The 21,640-nt window shown below is 42.2% G+C and overlaps 1 protein-coding gene across 1 annotated transcript; it reads left to right on the forward strand.

The window, feature by feature from the left end:
- Positions 1-370: 370 nt before the first annotated feature.
- MRPL1 (mitochondrial ribosomal protein L1) lies at positions 371-19,207 on the forward strand. The gene is made up of 9 exons (XM_083833168.1): positions 371-518; positions 675-780; positions 1,970-2,213; positions 3,955-4,038; positions 5,249-5,320; positions 5,551-5,662; positions 7,085-7,185; positions 15,835-15,916; positions 18,937-19,207. The coding sequence occupies exons 1-9, from the start codon at positions 485-487 to the stop codon at positions 19,101-19,103; spliced, it is 1,002 nt and encodes a 333-aa protein (XP_083689294.1). The 5' UTR covers positions 371-484; the 3' UTR covers positions 19,104-19,207.
- The last annotated feature ends 2,433 nt before the right edge of the window (positions 19,208-21,640 follow it).

Consider the following 21,640-nt stretch of genomic DNA (forward strand, 5'->3'; position numbering starts at 1 on the left):
GCGGTGCATTTCTCCTGCGACTCGTTCTGCCTTGTTTCTATTTTAGCATGTTTATGGGTAAGATCTGTACTGCACATTTCAGGTTTCTGGCTGCTGTCAGCTTAAACCGTGATGGTTTAAACCCTTTCCCCTGGCAGCCACCGGCTCAGGGCCATGGCAAAGCGATGCGGGGCCTGTCGGGATCTGGGCACGGCGGCGGGCGCACGGTGCCTCACGATCCCCTTAATACTGTCCGCCCAAACCCTCCCTTCACACACATCACGCCACCCGGCCCCCTGAAAGCCCCGAGGGGCGTTTTTTTGGTGCTTGGCCTTCGGACCATGCCGGGACGGCGCCGTTTTCCCCGGCCTTTAAGCAGAGAGCGAAGGGGGTGGGGGGGACCTTGGAGCGGGGGGAACGTTGGGCGCCGGCAGCGGCGCTCGGGGGGACGGCGGGGCGGTGGCGCCGCCGCAGGCTCGGCGGGGCGGCGCGGCGGGCGCGCAAGATGGCGGCCGGCAGCGGCCGCTGCGTGTGGAGAGGTGAAGGGGGGGGGGGGGGGAGCGGCTCCCGGGGCCTCGTCTGCGTCCAGCCGGCCGCTTGTCTCCTCGCCCTCACCCGCCCGGGGGTGAAGGGAGCCCGAGGAGGCGGCCGGGCGGCTGGCTAAGGCGCCGTTTGCGTTTATTTTTTTCCCGCAGTTCTGGCCCCGCACTGCCGATGGGCTTTGGCCGGGCTCCGCCAGCCGCTCGCCGCCGCCTCGCCTCGCCCCCCGCAGCCCGTCTGCTGCTACGCTGCGGCCGCCAAGTGAGTGCGTAGTTCTGCCCCTCGGCTGGGCTTTGAGTCCAGGAGGGTCCCGCTGCCCCTGAGGGGGCCGTGGTGGTGGTGTGTGAGGTGTTGCCCTCACTCCGAGCTGCTCTCGGGGGGCTTCCCGCAGGCAGTGGGGTCCCAGGGAAGCAGTGTGGAGAGGGGAGATCAAGGCTGGGCCCGCAGGGAGGGTTTTTGGTAGTGGTTCAAGTAAGGAGTGCAACGGCTTTTGGGGGGGGGGGCGGGAAACGCGATGGGTTTTGTTATGTGGTTTTGAAAAGGATGGCTGGGTTACAGCTGAAGGAATCGTGTCAGCTTGGAAGCTGCTGAGCTTATGGAACTGGTTTCAGACCGTTCCTCTTCTTGCCTCACGTTATCATAAAATCACAGCACAGAATATCGTGAGCTGGCAGGGATCCAGAGTGATCATAGAGCCCAAATCCTGGCTCCACAGAGGACCACCCAAAAATCAGACCAGATGTCTGAGAGCGTTGTCCAAACACTTCTCGATTTCCAGCAGGCTCAGTGCTGTGAGCACCGCCTTGGGGAGCCTGTCCCAGTGCCCGACCACCCTCTGGGTGCAGAACCTTTCCCTAACACCCAGCCTGACCCTCCCCTGTCCCAGCTCCGTGCCGTTCCCTTGGGTCCTGTCGCTCTCCCCAGAGAGCAGAGCTCAGCGCCTGACCCTCGTGTGGAACCCAAGCTGAACAAACCAAGTGACCTCAGCTAGACACCTAGATTGCTTTGATGTTTCTTAAAGTCTGATACTGCTGCATAAGTGGGAGAAGAAAAATGCGTTCTGTGCGCGGAACAGCGGAGCATGCTGTACACCAAGAGCGTTGGAATATAGTTAACTTTTTCAATTTTAACCTTCATTTTAATAGAGGAATGGAGCATCCTTTTCTATCTCTATTTTTCCCCCTCATTTTGAGAGCCTTTCAAAATAGCGGAGTTAAAGACTGGAGCTTGTGTTTGTTAACTCCACTGGAAGCTTGATTTGTCTTGGCCATATGAGACGAGTGATTGGAGTGAATTTAAGGATGTTACTTGCTCTTATGTGTAGAGCCTACCTTGGTAACTACTCATTAATTAACTGACCTATGACAGTGTTTACTTCTTTTTCTTGGAGCAAGTGCCAAACTCTTCTGCTGATGATCTAACAATGGTGTTTGTTTTCTTTTTGTCTCAGAAATGCAAAAAGAGGTTCACAAAAGGCCAAGCAGGAAGAAACAAAAAAGAAAAAAGGAATTATCAGGCGGCCTCTGATGAGCAAGCCAGTGGATGATGTGTACTTGACATGGGTTTACAAGCGGCCATCCTATAATGTAGAAGAGGCTGTCGGTATGCTAAAGAAATTTCAGGAACTAGACTTCACATACCCAAAACAGTATGTGTATATTAATGTGTTTCTAGATACGGCACTGCAGAAGAAGGTAAGTTCAAAGAGGATAAGGAGGTGTTCTGATTTTTTTTGTAACATGGGAAGGCTGAGTTTTAAATGTAGAGTAGATGTTTCTGTTGGCCTTCTCAGCTGCTTCTTCCAACTGCTCTGTTTGGCTGTCAGAGTACAGTCTGCTTTTGCAGGTGGCTTTATGCCTTTATTGTGTGTATGCTTATTAAATACGGCTCAAATTCTTGGGGTCAAGGTAAGCACCTTCAAGAATTTCAAAGATGGGCTATTATGTGACTGAAAATCAGGTCCAGGCAGAACAGATCAAACTGAAGTTCACATTTGTTTGGGCTTTCCAATTGAAGGTGTGTTACCAAAATCATGCTTATATTTTGTTCTGGATTCTTTGTTACAGGGAGAAGTGTAGATTAGCTTCTTGCCATCTCTGTCCCCTGCCATATTTTTATTTTTGTTTTTCAGTCGTGCGCCTTGAAAGTAGGGTATTGTTTGCTTATGATGTTTTTTGTGGGTACTGTTGGAGTGAAGGCACTTACGCATACACAGCTCTTCTTCCATACCAAGAGGCAGTGAAAGGGAAGCCTTTTTTGTTGTTGTTGTTGTTTTGAAGAACCTTATTTCATCATTTATTTCCCTGGGATCTTTGGGGTTCATGCAAGACCCCTATTTACATTGCTGCATGCCAGAGAGCTGCCGGTATCTTCAGCAATTACTGGGAGATAGTTTCACTTCCCTTGACCACAGTTGGTACTTGAATCCAGAGCAGAGGGACTTGCTCTGTTACCTTGGTGAAGTGCAAGAGAGCCAGGATTCCTGTTAAGCTGCTAAGACCATCATTTCTGGAGGAGTTTCTTGCAGCTATTTGTTTTTTCTGGCTTGGATTAATGACATGTTCATGTTAAGTGGAAATGTCAATGTGAGCACTTTTCATGACACTAAAAGTGAATGGTGTCCTTGCAAGTCTTCAGAGGACGCTGGTTAAGAAATGAGGAAAAAGTGTGGACAAATTTTTGCTAGGTGACATTTCTTGCGCTCTCAGCTTCAGAGGAGGTTGTTAGGAGTCTGGTCTGAGTGTTGTCTTGGTGGAGTATTTTAGCTTTTATTGCAATTCTTCCCTTTTGTCAGTTCAAAGGCACCTAGCCCAGTTTAGATTTTCCCTGAAACTTTCTCCTTCCCTCAGAGCTAGAAAACAGTTTGGTCTCTTTAAAGTTTCTTTCTTTGTGCGTGTAACTAAATATCCCTTTGGTATACCAGCGTCACTTAGAGCTAGATAAGTTTATGCTTTCACAGACCTCTTGTTTCTGCTTCCAGTAGCAGTGAGGCATTCTTAAGCCTTGGTGAGAGACACGTTTCTTGCTGATGCTTTGCATTGGCCATTACCTACTCAGAAACTTAATGTAAATGAGCTGTGACTGCAGAACCCCCCTGTGTGTTACTGTCGGCACCTGAGCGTGGCAGCAGTTCCACGTGCAGGAGTCACTGACCCCAGCCCCTTTCTCTTGGGCAAGCATCAGCATACATAAATCATGTATTTTTATGTTGGTGAAGTCTAGATTCTGCTACTCCAAACCAGACCTACAAAGGCAGTCAGAATCTGTGCATTGTGCTGGTTTATTATGATTATTACGTGCAAGCATATTGTGGTTAAAAATGTTTTAGTCAAAGATGCTTGCATCTGTGCATTTGTGTGGGTGCAAAATTATTTAGTATGACTTGCTCTGAAGTCATGATTTCTTTTTTGTTTCAATATTTTCCTTTATTTTTAGAAAAAAGTAGATCCGTTTGCAAGCACCGTTCTTCTTCCATATCGCTTTACAGACGAAGTGAATAAGGTCCTGGTTTTCACAGAGGTGGGTAAGCACGAGTTACTTAGTTATATGTGCTATGAACCTAGCATGCTCTTGCATGGGATCTAGTCGTGTTGTATGCGCTGTACCTTGTGTTGGGAAGGCTTTCTAAATGCTTTGCAGGATTCTCAAGCCTGTTGAGGATTCATCTTCAGCAGCGCCTTAATGTGTTAACAACCACCTTGAATTTCCTTCATCTTGATATATCTACGTATGCGTAATTTATTCTAGCAATACACTCAGGGAGTGAACATCTGCGTAGGTGTGACTGAGGGAGAGAAATTATTGAAGTCTGTTTGCAGAGTAAAAACTTTGATTATCCTGTAATAAAGGTGGACAGTTTGGTTTAGCAGTCATGTCTAACCTTGCTGTCTGAAGCCTTAGTAGGCAGTGCAAATTAGAAGTTACTCGCAGTGGCTTATGCTGTAACGGCTCGCCATTGAGTGGCGGTGGTGTTCAGTAACTTCTCAAATAAAAAATATAGACAACCAATCTAAATAATACCCTGCCCCGCCTCACCCCCAAACCTTTCATCTGCCGTGCTAGGAGATCAGTGATGTGAAATGGTGTGGAGAGCCTTTGTAGCATCTGTGTGAGGCTAGTTCAGTCTCTTTGCTGTTGTTCTTCGCCTGTTAATCTTTCTAACAAAATAACCTGTATGAAATAATTCTAGAGAAGTGCCCTGGATTTAGTTGATGGTTCTTTGAAAACAGGAAAACCAAAGTTGACTTCTAAATGCTATTTGAAGCAATAGTTTAATAGCACTTTCAGAAGTAAATAGCCGTATTTTATGGTGGTTTTAAGAAGCCTGCTTCATGCTTTTCTTTTAGCTTTGATTAATGGCACATGTTGACTCCACCTAGTGGATGATTGGTTGAAGCTTCCAGAGGATGACGATCAGAGAGAAAGGGCATGGGACAGAGCTGTTCCCCAAAGGGATGATTTTTTTTTTTTTTTATCCAGAAAGAAACTGAAAGCTTGAATACTGCTTTCTATTAGGACTGGAAGTGAACTGGGGTTGCTGCTCCAATACTAAATCGCCAGTGTTAGATATATTTTTTTCATCTCTGGTTTGTCTTAAACTCTTCTTCCCTTCTTAACTAGTATATAGTCCGTTCTTACATCCCGTTGTCAAGGTAAAGAACCTATCCAATGCTGTTGATATAGACTAATTGGTAGTACAGATGCTAATAAATTCTTTTTCTCTCAACAGAATGAGCAAGAAGCTGAAATAGCTCGAGAGAATGGAGCTGCTGTTGTAGGAGGAGTTGAATTAATCAAATGGGTATTTATTTTTTTTTTAAGAATTATCTAAATTAAACATTGTAGCTTTTAACAGTGACCAAGCGGGGAGGGGGCAAAGAACTTAATGTCCAGCAAGCTCTAGCTTGAGGTTAGCAGCCAATATAAAGAGTAAGATACTGGTTTCTGTGCTCTGACATTTTTGTGCATAGAAGTTGTGTACTTCGTTAATTTATTGTGTTCCTAAATATATTTTACCTTGTTTTATTGCAGATTTTGGAAGATGAAATCCAAGTGGACTCCTATGTAGCTGTTCCTGCAATAATGCCTAAACTAATACCATTAAGAGGCAAGCTAAGACGAAAATACCCCAGCACAAAAAGAAGTAAGAAGCATTTTTATTTTTTTAATAAATCTAAGTGCTGGGACAAGATTAACTCTTGAGGTGATTTTTTTTTTTTCATGAGGACATATAATTACACTGAGTATTTGACTGCATATGACTGAGCCACTCCTTTTGTCATATGTGAAAGTTGTTTTAGGAACCTAGTACTGTGCCTTTCCCCTGCAACAAAAACGTTGGGATTACGGTCAAGGTAAGTTTTGTCAACTAGTTGTGCGTGTGAGTTAATATCTGATCAACTGTAATAGTACTGCAAACTTTATGGAGTGAAGTTACGTAGGAAAATAGAAACAACTTTGGGGAAAAAAAGATGTTCACTGAGATAGTTGCGCTGTCTGACTGTTGTACAGTTGTTTGGATCCCAGCTACATGACTGCTCTATGTACTTGTCTGTGCTTCTTAATAACAGTATTTATGCTTCTTGTTAGTATAACCTGTTAACTTTTCTGTGTGGTTGCTCCCTTTTCATTATGCTCAAGAAACTTCCTATTCAGATCAGGTTCTCACAGCATCAAATGTCTCTGAATATTTTGTCTCCCTTGCTGACTTGATTTATTTTTGCTGTACTTCGGGGGTCTTTCAAACACAGGAAAAAAGTTATTCACGTGAGCAGTGTCAGTTGCATGAAACGCTAAATCTTGAACCAAATTCCTTTCCCCTGCTGCCCTAACAATGTTTTTACAGGCTGCAGGCAGTGTTTTTAGCCTCCTAAATGTTTGAGGCAAACATACGAACCTGCCCAAAGCATTGCAACAGAATACTCCAGATGTTCTGGGGACAAACAAAAGTTATGTTACGCCATTACAAATTTGCTTGGTTTGTAGGTTATTGGTGGCTGCTTTCTCTTGGAGACACTCAAAGGCATGTGGGAGAAATAATACTTGTAGTTGAAGCAACCGAGTGGTGCTGTAAATCTGTCAGATGAGCTGCAGCTGAGATAACAAAACAGCTGTCTTGACTTGTTCAATGGCTGGACTGGGCCAGGATGTTTCACGTAGTGTGTAATCTTGCTATTGCACAGTTGTGGAGTGTTTGTTTTCAAGGTAGACGCTTGGGGCTTATTCTAAATTTAACTCAGTAGGTTCTGATCTTCCAAACTAATTATATTAGGAATTAGGTAATAATGACTGCTTATGTACGCTCTTCACAGGTTCTTTATTGGAAGTGAAATCTTACTTAACTTTTTTTTTTTTTTTTACTATATCATCTATTAATGTCTGCTGATTGATGAGGAAGGAATGAATATGGAGAGAGATTTTCATAGAAGATGTGTGAGGGTGCTTCATGAAACTACATTTTTCTTTGGAGTTTAACTGCTTTAGCTGAAACATTGAGTTCTCCCTTTTCTAGCAGTATGTTATGCCCTACTCATAAACATTAACCAGATTTTGTGTCTTTAATTAGATTCTCTGGGCCACGATATCCCCAAAATGCTACAACTCTTTAGAGAAGGTCTAGAGTACACGGTGGAAGACGAGCGTGTGATCAAGACGAGAATAGCAAGAGTAAGTATGGAGAGTTCTTAAGTGTTCTCTGCTGAGCAGAGTTGAAGTTAGTATTAAAGCAGGGAAGAAAAGTTTTTGACCTGTGCATTCTCAAGATTTTAAGTGTTATTTCACTGACTAAAAAGAACTTTACTGTTTCTTGTGCAACGTGTTCAGCTGATGTGAGCCTTGTATGTCACTGAAGTATGGTGATGGAAGCTGGTTCCACTGGAAGCAAGACATATCTAATGCTGAGAAGTTAAGGATGCCAAGAGTGGGATCTCTGGATCAAACTGTATTCACTTGAACCTAATAATTAAAGGCTGGTTTAATTTAGGAAATTTTTAGTCATGGTTTAATTTTAAGAACTTTTAGTCCTGGTTCAGGGGAGGAAACAAACCAACTGTTTGCACCATACCTGAAATGTAAAATTAATCTGCGCTTTGACTACCGTCATAAGAAACCGGGTTATTGAAGGGTGTCTTTTCTCTTGTTATAGGCTCTTAAGCTTTTTTCCGTATTTTTTTTCCTGTTCCAAATTGTTTTACTTCCATTCTATTTTGTCTATTTGTAATCCTACCCGTTTGTAACTTTAACTGATACTGGTACAGAAAGGAAGTTCACAAGACTTGTGTTCTCTGCAGTTCTGGCTGGTGATATTAGATAAGCAAGTTTGTTGATTTTGGCTAGCTCCTGTGAGTTGTGCATATGAATTTAAAGGGCTTGTTCTTCTGTACAATACCTCAAAACTGCGGTTTTCAGGACTATTCTCCCAAAATGTGTTATGTATTAGATTCTCATACAGGCAGGAGGTATCTTTAGTTGTCTATAAGTCTGATGTGACTACATAAAACACTTCAAATCCATAGATAAAATGGAAAAAGAAAAAAAAAGAAAATACTTTTCAAGTATTTTGCCTGTATTCTATATCTTTAATTTTTTGCTTTGGACTACTTTAATTGTAATCCTCTTGATCAGCCTTTAAAATACTTGCAAATTAAATATCTTTGAAAGTTTTTTTCACACTTAATCTAAAAAAAACAACAACAACATTTTTTTTTTAATAATTTTTTTTTAATAACAACAATCAAAACTCGGATAGCTTGACAGCATTCCGTGCAATTGCAGTTGGTTGTACTTGGTATAGCTTCTTACTGCTGTGGTTAGAGTTTCTGAGACTTAAACCACGTCCTGTTACTGCCATGAGCTGCTGGCGTTACAGGGCACCTTAGGTTCTTTGGGCGGCCCAGGCCCTGCATTTCTGTAAGCACTTCTGAAGCTACGGTGCAGCCAGAGATGTCATTTTTTAAATTATAATTAGTAAATAGCAGGTTCTTGTGAATGAGCTCTTAATCTTGGATCGGAAATAGCGTGCTGGGGGTTTACTTGTGTGCAGTTGAGCTGTGGTAAGGTAACATCAGCTCCGTGGCAGAGGTGACTCCACCGCAGTGGAAGTGACGTGTTCAGGGAGTTGGACGCCAGAGGATGACTGTGGTTACGGCTCGTGTAAAATGTCTCCACCCTCTGTAGCTGCTCTCCTGTGCCTGACCTAGTTGTGCTGCTGTTTGTGCAGCGCCGCTGGGAGGAAAGCTGGCACAGGCAAGGCTCTGGGAGGTGGTGGAAGCCTTGAGTGGTTATGCATGTCTGCTCACCACTAAATCAAGAGCTCTTTAAATTTAAACCTTGTCAGTGAGAAAATAATCATTTGTGAATTACACAGAAGTGTAAAGATCTATTGCTGTGTTCCAAGCAGTGGCATAGATGTTTCTGGGACTCTGCCAAGCTGGTGTTTCTCAAAGAGAGCTTTTCCCTTTAGTGCTGCTTGCTGTCTTATGTTGCCTGTTAGTTCAGTTATGGCCCATAGCTTGAAGTAATGCCGCCCTCCCACATAAGTCAGCAGCCTCAGTGGTGTTTTCTTATGTAGTGAGTAATTGAGATGTCTTTGAAAAGCCCGGGAGTTGGCAGTAGTTAAGTCTAATTAGTAGATGTGAAGTTGTGAAACCAAGAATGTAAAATCTTCTTTTAAGACACAGAGCTTAGAGCAGAAGAGAGACAACTGAGACACTTGGGATGTCTCCTTCAGAATCATGCTATCTGAAGAGGGCAGCTTGAAGTCATTTTTGTTGAGGGTTTTGACACAGCTTTTGAATTGGGATAGGCTGCTGTTGACTGCTATGAAGTATTCTTTCTCCAAAGTTGGAGGTGTTGTCTTTAGAAAATGTAAAGGTGACACCAGGAAGGAGTTTTTGGTTTGTTTCTGTGTCTGTGCAGGGAGCTGCCTGGGAAGCAGTTCTCTTGTGAAATGCAGGAAGGTTATTTTGAGGTGAGACTTAAAAGTTTGTTTGGAAGGATATACATTTTGGGGAGGGACGTGCACAGGAGCACCATTTCCTTTACAGGGTTAGGAGTGTGGAGAGAGGTGTACTGAACCAGAGGCCTCTCAAACTTGGTGAGTGGAAATCATGAGTTGAGGCTGGAAATGGCAATTCGCACTGGCAGTAGCACCTACCTCCCTCGTCTGTCAGCGTCGGGAAGGCCAGAAGTGTCAGTGTCCTTGCAGGCTGTGAGGGACATTGAGCCTTACAATACATACCTCAGCGAGAGCTGAAGGTCTTGTGGAGCTCTTGATGGTATGTGCTATACCAAAGTAATGTCTTCCTAGTAATCCTATATGGCAAAAGGCTTGAATTTGGAACAAAACAAGGACTGAGGATGGCGAAAAACATAGCGAAGTAAACTATAGAACAGGAAACAGCACTTTACAACAGCGAGGACCAAGGGCACAGCCTCAGTAAGGGGTATTCTGTGCCTGCATTTTTCTTTCCTATACATTGCTAGTATCTCAGAAGCGCAACCAGCTTGAGTGCCAGGATGAGAAAAGGATATCTGCAGGGTCACCAGGCTCTTACAGAGAAATGCTTTTTTTCCTTTCCCTTCTGACCTTCTTGGGAAGGTTCATAACTGAGCTGAAGCCAGTGAAAGCAAGGCAACACAAAATGGGTCAGTGCTCTTTAACTGATACTGTCTGTCCACTAAATGTTTTCTCCAATTCTGTGGAAATGTTCATCTGCCACGTTTGTCAGCACTTAGCTCTTGGTTTGGGGGCTTTTTTTTTGTTCCTGAAAGCAGAGATGTTCCAGTTCCCGCCTTCGCTGTCATGAGAGGCATTTGACTTCCCTGAATTATGGCAAAATGGAGTCGTTTTATTATGCTGGTGCAGTGCAAAGTAAAATTTGTTAGGAGTTGCTCTAAACCTGCTCTGAAGAGATTTAGTTAACATTTTATATAGAGACATCTGAGGACAAGTTCTTGGAGTTCAGCCGAGTCAAGTGCTTCTCTTGAAATTAAGAGGAAATCTGGTTTTACTTGAATAATGCAGAGACATACAGAGGTTACATATTGTTACGGGATGCTGGTTACAGTACCGTTGTTAATTGTTTGGCGGCTTACTGTGCTCCAGAAATGTCTCACCATTGCTAACAGGTAAAACAGGGCTCTGTTCATCTCTTAGTAGCACCAGGAGACAAAATGTACTTGCTCAGAAAACAGAGCTGTGAACTCATGTCTCTCTTCATGAACTTGTTTCACATTTGACTGAAAAAAAAAATAAAGTATTGTTGGTAGTTGGAACTCTAGATTTTGGAGTTGATGGAGCTAAACCGTGAAATGCTGGGGATCTGTGGGTTTTCTGTTCTTGTTAGATTGTCTTATGAGAGCTGTAGTATGGGACTTGGAGTAGATTTCCCCCATGTCAGATGCCACAACTGTAAGCCCAGTTTAAGTGCCTTGAGAACTGATTTAGCTTTCTGGCTGAATGGCTGCTAGGCAGCCCAGGTCTCTGACATGCCGTGAGATAAAGCCATAAAAATTCCAGTTCCCTTTTGAAACGGCCAGTTTTTAGTGGCTGCATTGCCCTGTAAGTCTTCAGAAAAGCTGGAACCTGAGTTCTGAGTGAAGGTGCCAAAACTCTTAATTTCTGGCTGATTGCAGCCTTCACTGTGGGAGCCCCAGTCCTCATGACTGCAGGTGGGAAGACCCTCAGCTGGAGACCGAGCTGGAAATGCGTAGGTGGATCCGTGCTGATACATGGGTGTTCTGGCCATGCCACCATGGAGGTAAAGTGGCTGGAAGTAGAGGGCAGACTGATCTGCCCCACTCTATGAGGCTCTCTGGAGGGCATTATTTTAGGACTATATGTTAGAGCTTACATTATCCTTCATCCTGGTTGCCTGAAGAAGAGGATGTGTGAACGTTGAGATCAAGGCACAAGCTTTATAGCTCCTTTAAATTTCTTGAATGTGGTGTGAAATGACTCTGTTCTGAACTGAAAGTGACTGTTCTGTTAGAATGGCATGCAAAAGAGGAGGAAAAAGGCTCTCTTTGTCCTCCTTGGGGCAGAAATGAGTAGAACAAAACAAACATGGCAATGCAGGTAGTATTACAGGACTCTTACTGGACACAGGAATGAGGACAGTTGGATTGGTACACTTGGAAGTTAATACCTAACCACGTTTCTTGTACATAACCCTTGCTTATGAGGGAAATGAGGCAGCTTCAGCATGTCAGCTACGGGGTTTTCCTTTTGATGCAGGGGTGCCGTACCTGCTAGTATTTTCATTTATGTTTAGAAGTTATTCTAATTGATTCAATAGTGTTTAAAATATGAGGGACTAAAATGTTAGTAGCTGAGATGGTCAAGTACAGTTCCATTCAATAACAAAAATATGTGAAGAGGGTTATTTCTAAATAAAAGGAAGGGCTACTGGACTTTGTCACTTAACTGAAAGGATCATGGAGTTTCAAACCATTATCTTTTATAGATGAACCAAAACTAGACTTTGTACAATGCTGTACACTGTTAGACCTTGTCTAACTTTGGGAAAGATGGCACGTCCATTTTCTGACATGCAACAGCAGTATGCCTGGACTAGGGCTTTTTTATCTTGGTGCACCAGAGATGTTCAGAGAAGGTAATGGCAAACAGATGTGCCATTCTTCCTTGGTTTGCCTTGGCATGCTTCTTGTTTTGTTTAATGTGCAGGGCTAGCCATTTTCTGGATTTGTGTAAGTTGGTTGCAGATTGCAGTGGATGTGTAGGTTTGTACATATGTTAGTGCATGACTTAAACTTCAGAGCTGTCAGCTTTGTGGTTAGGTAGGTGGTGTTCTGCTTTGCTTTTTAGCCCAGGCAGTGAAACCATTGTAAAACAAGTCGCAACCTGAAGAAATTGATAGAAATTCCCATCAGGAAGCCTTTTAGCATTACCTTTATTTTTTGTTGCTCAATTAAAAACAACAACAACAGCAAACCTATGTGTATGTATAGCCTTTTGGATGCATAAATCATACATGCTGCTTCTTTATTTCATATTTACCAAATAAGTCTTTCCACATGATGGTTCCCAGACCGTTAAGTATCTTACAGCATGATCATGAACCTCTCAAATCACACCTCTTCCCTGCACCAAGGAGTGGGAAGGGTTTTTTGTCAGCTGGGGTGTATAAGGCAACAGTTACTTTCAGCCTTTAAGGTTAGCATCTGGAAGACTTGGCTGTCTCACTGTTTTTGGAGGGAGGTTCCTACAGCTCTTGAGCTCGAATGTCTCAAACGTCATGTTCCTTTTTGGGCATATCCCACTTCCTCCCATGCTGTGCACATTCTCTGTACAGATTCTGCCATGCAAAGCACCTTTGCTGTGTCTAAATGACTTCTGTAGCTAGCTTGACTTGATTCTCCGGTCCCCAGATTCCCAGAGCGTTTAGTTAACTAGCTGGTGATAATCCTGTTTACCACAGTGTTCTGAGTTGTTGGTATTGATAACTTTTTTTATATTGTCAGGTTTTTCTGCCCTGCCATGGCTGCATTCCCTACATACAGCCCTTGTAGTCAAATCAGTAGAGCAGGTGTAGTGCCACGACTGATCTCTTGATACAATTCCCTAAGCGCAGTTTAACACTTAAAGCTAGTGTTTTGATAGCGGGGCATCTTCTAGTTCTTCATTTGCAGATGTATCCACCAAATGGCTGAGTGGGTCTTCTGTGTGTTCAGTTGCAGCCTTCTAAAGATCCTCTAGTAGATTAGAAGCTTTGGGACTTTGTGAATGGAGCTTTAAACATCATCTCTTTTGGTTAAACTTGTACAGTGCTGGATATTCGTAGGTAACTTCTGCCTAGGCAGCAGAGGTAGTGAGAGGTCCTGTTAAAGAAACTTGTTTCTTCCCCCCAGAAAGAACAAATAACTTCTCTGTACCTCCTTACAGCACCTTGTGCTGCTCTAGAGAGAAGCGACCTAAACTATAGTTAGGTAACGCTTCAGTTCTGCGCTCTGGTTTTAGCACATACTGCCATCTTTTCAAGCTCCATTGTGGTTAGGTTGTATTTATACAAAGTGGACTAGAAATAAATTCATAGTTGTTCCCTCTGGAGGCATTGTTATTTGTCAGGGTGGCTCAGGACTTGGATGTTGAGGTCCCACCGGAATCGATCTGAGCAGAGCAGCTCGTGCAGCTTTGGAGATCTGGTCCAGGGTGCTTCTGTCAGTTTGGGGAAGGCTAGAATTAACCTAAATATCTAAGTGCTGATACACAGTGACTGTGCGCACACCAAGAGTTACTGTGGGATACTTTGGTGATGTAGAAGCTATTTTGAAATACTTAAAACCCTTTGGGCATTACCTGTCTTCATTATGGAGCCATCTGCATCTCAAGAAAATTGCGGTACACGATCTCTTGGGATGTGTCATGTTGCATGATGGAATGTAACTCACTTTGCCCTATTTTCCTGTAGTATCAAACAGGGGATATTAACTAATGTCTTCATATTTTGACATGTTTGTCTTCTCTCATAATGTGTTATAGTTCTTAGAAGAAATTGTAACTTACTGTTTAGAGCAGCTTGCTAGTTCTGTATATTTTGTGTTCTTGCAGGCTTGGTGACAGATAATGAATATTAAGTAGCTCACTCAAGTTGCACAATTGGAGGTTTGCTTGAGACTTGAACCTAGTGCAAGATTAGGAAGCAAACACAGTTCAAGCCTTTATATATAGCTTCTAATTAGTTACTATAATTGTTGAAATTGTTGCAAGTGTTCCTTTATTTTGAATTCTGTACAGCATGGTGAGTCTGTCAGTGAAGTGAAATGCTCAGCATTAGCAAACAAATTTTTACAGCTGTTAATTTATGAAAGATTAAGCACTTCACAGTCAGCCTAACAGTAATAAAGATGAATGGTTACTGGCCTGTGTAACAGAAGAATGGCATTTGGATCAAAAGTCTGCCAGAGGAGCATGAAAAGAAATTAATGGACCAAATCTGGGAGGAGACTAGGGAAGTATAACAAGATTTCTATTGTAATGCATGCCTTTATGGACAAGTGAATTGTTAAAACCTGCTTGTGCTACATTGAGAGGGAGTGGAGAAGGCGGGACCGAGTGATGTCTGTACACTCCACTGAAACAAAGCTAATTCTGTTTAAAAAAAAAAAAAAAGGCAAGCTCATTTTTCTTAATTCCACTTCTGAAACTTCTAGAAAAAGACTTCATAAAGATGTCTGGGTGATACGGGTGAGACCAGGGAGATTAAATAAGGCATAGCAGGGCGTTAACGCTAGCAGAACATTAACTCTGAGAAACGTGCGTTAAGCTCTCCAGGAGCTGAGAGAAGTCAGCCCTGGGTTTGACCCGAGGGTGTTCAGGTTTGTGCGTCTCTTCCTCGTGAGTTGCTCATTGTTGAAGAGACTCCAGGTGAGATGAATAGCAGTTGTGGTTTAAGGTGATTAATAGATGAGGGAAGATGGAGATACTAATTTTTTAGCAGCGGTGTTGGTTTACTCCCAAGTATTTGTGATCTGTTCAGTGAGGACTGCTTATGTGCCTGAAGTAGTGTGTAAGTACTTCGTTACGTGAGCACGTCGGGCAGAACCAGGAGCCACCAGTCTACGGTGGATGTCCCATCCAACCTGGCCTTGAACCTCCAGGGATGGGGCATCCACAGCTTCTCTGGGCAACCTGTTCAGCGCCTCACCACCCTCTGAGTGAAGAATTTCCTCCTAACATCTAATCTAAATCTCCCTCATTCAATTTAAAACCGTTCCCCCTTGTCCTGTTATTATCTGCCTGAGCAAAAAGTCCTTCTCCATCTCTTTTTTTAAGCCCCCTTTAAGTATTGGAAAGCTGCAATGAGGTCACCCCAGAGCCTTCTCTTCTTCAGGCTGAACATCCCCAGATCTCTCAGTCTTTCTTCGTAGGAGAGGTGCTCCAGCCCTCTGATCAACTTCGTGGCCTTCCTGTGGACCTGTTCTAACAGATCCCTGCATCCTTCTTATGCTGGGGGCCCATATTTAATACTTAATTTCAGTACTATTTCACAAAAGCACTTTTATGTGGGTTGTTTTTAAAAACATCTTTAAGGCTACATGTTGTATACAGAGTCATGGGAATGGAATAATTGAATGTCATGAGTAGAGAGAAGGAAAATAACGATAAAAATACAGCCTTGTATACTTCTCAGAGTCATTTTGATAAGGCCATTAATGGGATTTGTAACTCTTTTAACAGGGATACAGAGAAACAAGATGTATCCAAATGAAATATGTTCATACCCAGCACATACTGATTTATTAATCTAAGGGTTTAAGTATCACCATGGCTAATTCTGCATTATTCTTTTTCAGCTGGATATGCCTACTGAGCAGATAGTTGCCAATCTAAAAACAATTTTAGAGGATATCTGCAAATTCAAGCCATCAAGTTCTGGTAAGTAGCTGTTCTTCCAGTCTATTAGTTGAAGCTCTAGAAACAAAATAAAGAAATGATTATTAACCAGGGTGTCATTAAATGACCTCATTGCTTTGTCTACTTGGGACGGGAGGAGGGAGCTGTTAGGCTACTCAGTGAATTAACACTTGACAGCTTGACAGCACATAAGGACATGAATAGTGTCTGCTCTTATTGACGTGAACTCTCATTGCACTGCAGAAGTGTCTGTGTGAGGAAAGAAGTGAGATGATGTACAAAACTGAGTTGGCAGGTTGATGCTTAAATGGATTATAACAATACATTGGAATCCTTGTGAGACATGGGGGTCTTCAGGGTATGGGTGGATTGGTTTACACCACTTGAAGCTGAATACAAAGAATCCGAACCCAGAATCCACCTGCAGTTGCTTAAGACAATGCCAGTGCTTCAGCTAACGTCTAGTCTGATGCTAACTACCCGTTTGAATATATACAACCATTTTTTTCTGTCGCCAAGATGTTTTTTAAATTTCTGCTGTTCCTGGTGCAAAGCTGTTAATCTTTTCTTTTCCTTCTCTAACTGAATGATCATGTTACAAAGGAGTAAAAGCATGAATTCGGCATGCTGTTCCTGTGGGTTCTGCTCACTGTTCTTTTGTAAAGAATTTGACCAACTAATATACTAGCTGTTCTTTTTCATATTGAAGTAAATGTAAAACAGATGTCAATTGCATTACTGGAGTGGAAACAGTGATTTAAAAACATAATTCTAGGGAAGAATAGCCTTCTGTAATCTAACCAACCAATTTTTATATTAATATTGGTTTAATGTCTGCAAAAAAGAGTCAAATTTTGTCTCTTCCACTGATGCTCTGACTGTACAAACAGAATGGACCGTGAAAAGCAAACTAAACAAGCCTTTGGAAGCATTTAATCCCAAATAAAAGTATAAGGGGTTAGTTGACTAGAAATAAAACTAAATAAAAGCAGAAAGTCATGATTTTTTTTTTATTGATGAGATTCATATATCAACTACACCAACTTGGTTAAGTAAGGGTAAGCCGTTCTGGACTTGATAACGTTTCTGTTTGTTTGCTGGTATCAAGCTTGATGACTGTGGTGTGTTTCTTTTGTCTTGTTCTTACTTGCTTGGTCAAAAATATTTGCCATTTGTAGGAAGCAAGCGTGGTCCTCAACATATCTTTACAGGAAGGGAATCTAGGTAGGCTTGCTAATTGTCAGTCGCTTCGTTTACAGATTTCTGTTCGTTTTAGATTTTCCATATGTAGTAGTGTGTCTTCGTGCAACTATGCAGTTACCACTAAAAAGGCATCCCTCTGCAAGTCACTTGATCTAATGCAAGGCTAAAAATACCACCAGCCATATGTTCTCAGAGTATAATGTAGTTCTAATTAATCCTCCACAAAGAAATTGGGTTATTTCTGTAGTGCCTCTTGTCAAAAGACTCCTTCAGCATTTGTTGGTAGGATCCTGAAATAGGATTGTTTGGGCTATTTTGGTGCTCTCTATCACGCACGCCTGAATATTTGTGCGATCAACAGGTGGCTAGTTAATTTTTGTGAAGTGGCAAATAGGGGAAAGCCAATTGTAATGTGTTTTGGAGCCTACAGCAGCTTTTTTTTTTTTTTGACATGGTTGTTCTGACCTGACCACTCAGTGAGGGGTGGAGTGGGAGGGTTGGAAATGAACTCAGTGCCCATGTGGTCATCTTTACTAGGATTAAAATGTTAGAAAGAGGGCTTAATTATTGTATATAAGGAATTGTGAACACTCAGAAGCCAAGCTATGTAGGGATAGCATTGACATCATGAAGATGAAAGGATGATTGGAGTTGACCTGAGAGAATGTTGTTTGCTGTATGTGGGAAGAGTGTGTTGTGTTAATATATCTATCATCATTTATTTCAGTCTTTTGACTTGTTAGGTTTCTCACCTTGAAATGTATTCTTCCTGCTCTATGGGATTGGTTTGCTTTTTTTTTTTCTTTGTACTAGGGGCTCTATTTTAGCTATCAGACATGTATCATCTCTACTGCTTCCTAATCATCTTGATCGGATATGTGTGTGTTACAAATAACCACAACATCTTAGCCTTTTCCTCCACAGTCTGGGTTTTATTCAGTTCCTTTCCAAATCCAAAGGGAACTTGAAAACCGCTGCCTACCTCAGCAGCCCCTTCCTCAAATGCATGCTGTTGTCCTTACCTTTGCCTCCTGTGCAGCTTCAATCCAAAATGCAGATGTGATTGACAGATAATCAGACTGCACTTCACAGAACTTTCCTGCATTGCTCCCTCTGCTGCTCTGGAGGAGGAATAGGGAGGAAGCATGTGTTGGACTTTCTGCCTTGAGCTCGGTATTATTTCCACTGCTTTGTAATACCCAAATAATTTCTTGGAGAGCACAGGATAGCAGAGCACCATTCTTAACCCATGCAGAAGCTATGGGTGCTACATGTTGTGGTAGATAAAAATGTAGGGTTTTGTTCGTGGAATGGCATGCCTGCTGCCTTTAAAAAGTAGGCTTTTCACTTATGCTTATATGTCAAGCGCTTCCCAAGGCACTCTTCAGAAAACTGGATCCTAGGCTGGTGTATTTGACTGCTGGAAGAAAAGCTGTTAGGTTGTCAGGAACTTCCCAGCTGTAATTTGCCAGTCAGACTAGATTCCAAATTGACTTGATTTTTTTCTATACTTTAGAGGAGACTGTGTATGTGTGTGTAGCTTGATTTGTATGTTCCAAGGCCCAGGAATATCAATTATGTCAACTGCTGGTGAGGTACTGAAGGAGTAAGGTAGCCATTGTGTTACTACCTTTTTGTAGCACCAGAGTGTGAAGTGCATTTTGAGCCCTATCTGGCAGGGTGCATGTTAAACTGTCTGTACTGAAATGATTTGTCTACTCATACCGTTCTGTGACTGTCATACACCTGACATGATCTAGATTAGTACTAAGGTAACTCAGCCTGGAGACACAAAAAGTGTTGGAGTAACTAAATTGGTGGCGTCCTTTGTTTTGTAGGTCCCTTTGTGCAGAAGTTGGTTATTAGATCTTCAACCAGTGAAGGCTTGCTATTGAACCTTGATGGACTTCTTCCTGAGGTAGAGAAAGTAGAAGAAAAAGAAGAAGAAGAAACAATGGAAGGAGATGATGAAGAAAAACCTGTTCAAGAATCTGTTAGTACCTGATGCCTTTCCTTGTAGATCTGATGATCAGGCTTGGAAAGCAAATGGTGGATTTCAAATCATATTCTGTGAAAAGGAAAAATAAATACACAAGTTTCATTTTTAAAGTCTGTGTAACAAGTAACTATGTCACAAACGGGAGTATGTTGTCAAAACTGAAGACACTAAGTTTCTTCTTTTTGGTAGCTGACAGTTCCCTAATTTGTGTTTTTTTTTTTTTTTTCTTTGCACATAATAGTTCTTAGTCTAATAAATGTAGTGCTGTAAGCTCGAGGTACTGCTATCCAATTTCCACAGCTGCAGCTGAAAGGCCAGCACATGTTATATCCATAATGCTGGGTTTTCTACTCTGTTGAAATTGCAAAATTGTTCAGTGTTTTTGTCTGTTAGACCCAACCTCACACAGAGAAGCTAATGCAGTTACTTCTGGAAAGCTGCTGTATAACTTGCCAAGAGAAAAGCTAGATTTTAATTTACCATCCTGTTTTCTGCAAAATCAGAGGTGGTTTTGCTTTTGAGTTGGTGGGAGCCACGTTTGCATGATGCTTATGGTATCCCACTTTGTTTTCATTTAATCTACATACATAGAGGTGTGATGTATGGGTTTCTGTTCTACTTGGCACTCTGAAATTACTTCTGAATGTGGGATTGTCTTTGTGACAAACTTTAATAGTTGATTTTTTTTCTACAGAAAAAAACGGATTATCTTCTTCGAGAGGAGTGATTGTGCACCCTCTTTTTCTAACAACACTTCATCAATGCATAATTGATATTATGCCCCTCAGCGAACCCAATTAGTGGCTTGTTTGTACTACCCTGGAAAGAGTTGATCTTAAACTATTTTGAGATGAGACCTGAGTGAAGCTACAAAATTTAAGTATCCCTTTCTGGTCGGCCAAAGAGGTTCCTTTTGATGGGCTTCCAAATAACCACAAGGGATAAGCGGATATGTTTTGAAGGGGCGCAAGAGGCAGCTTCACAACAAGCAGGAGGTCTTGGTTCCATACTGGTGAAGAAGCCTAAGGATCCTAAGAAGGCTCCTGCGGTATGCTTTGTGTTGAGACTTTGCCTCAAAATGCTGACTGATGCCTTAGGAGTATTTCATGTGTTACCAGCTGGGAATGAAGAGCACGTACATAAGAGCAACAGTGAGTAGCTAGGATATGTAGGGCCGTGGTCCTGTGCTGGGTTAGTTATCTTGAGAGTGCACGGACCACTAGACTTGGCTTAGAAAATCCCGATTTGCTCATTGGGTGGAGGCTCCCCAACTCCTCTGCCAGTGTACAGGGAGAAAAAAAAAAAGGCTGTTGGGTCCCTTTTGGTTATGTATTAGCTTAGCTTGTTCCTTTGACTCATGGTAACTATGAATACCACTTAGCTTTGGTGGAAAATCTTGAAGGTAAAGGCTTCTTAGTTGGAATGGAGATCTCTTTTAGGAATAGCACAGTTTGACAAATGAATTAAACTCTTGTTGGGGTTTGAGCTCTTACACCAGAAGGCTCAACTTGGCAATGTTTCAACTTTTTGCACAGTTAGCTTTTTGTTCTTGAGGGCTAGTTGGTGTGGGTCAAACCAATTAAAAACAAAACACCAACCCTTTTTTTGCAACAGGTAGTAATGAGTGTGCTTGTAGTGTGATCCTGTCATTCTGCTCAATTTAATTCAGTTTGTGTGGCAATTGCTGTGACCTGTTTGCCTATTTGTATTTTTTTTTTTTCCAGCATAGTTCTTAATTATTAACTGGAGACCAGAAAAAATATCCATGCGTCTTTTAACTGGCTGGTTAAAAAACAGGTGTTTTTCCACCTTGCTGCAGAATTTTTCTCAGCTTTCTGCACGTTGTTTCCAGCAGGTGGCATTCTTGTTCCCCGTATGTAGGGTTGTTAGGGGAAGTTTCTTGCTGATATTTTTGTGTTTCATTGCTAGACATATGCTAGTAGAAAGGAATCCAAAGAATTAAGATGATTCCAGAAAGGATAGGCCATATAAAAGGGGATGAGGTTATCCAAATCTGGAGAGGTAGCTTGTGTTTGGGGCTTTAAATCATTCCTTTTATTGGACGTGAGTTGTTGATTTGTTTTTGAGGAGGTTACCCATATATGCTTAGAAATCCTTGCGCCTCTATCTGAAGCATTTGGCTGTGGTCAGTCAGGGTGCCTGACAGCTTGCTGCTAGGCCACACTGCTGTTTCTTTAAGTATGTGGAGTGCTTTATGCTATTTCATCAGAAAATTGTTTTAAGGGTAAAGGAAGGCTTCGCGCTAACTTCAGTAGACTTTCTATGTAGTATTTGCAAAAAGGCAATGTCAGTACTTCTGAATAGCTGTATAAACAACCTTGGCTATGGGCTGTGCTCATGCCTTGTGGAAAGAAGAAATATCAACCGATGTTTGTGGAAGTGAGTTGGTGCGACTGGCAGAAATACTGTGTCAAATATATTCAGTGAAGTTAACTGACCTAAACATCAAATTTGGTCCAATTCTAGCTAGATCAAGAAAAGAGGTATTGCAAGGGGAGGTGTTTCCCTATAAAAACGTGTGT

This window comes from Anser anser (assembly GCF_964211835.1).
Source record: "Anser anser genome assembly, chromosome: 4".
NCBI classification, from domain to species: Eukaryota; Metazoa; Chordata; class Aves; order Anseriformes; family Anatidae; genus Anser; species Anser anser.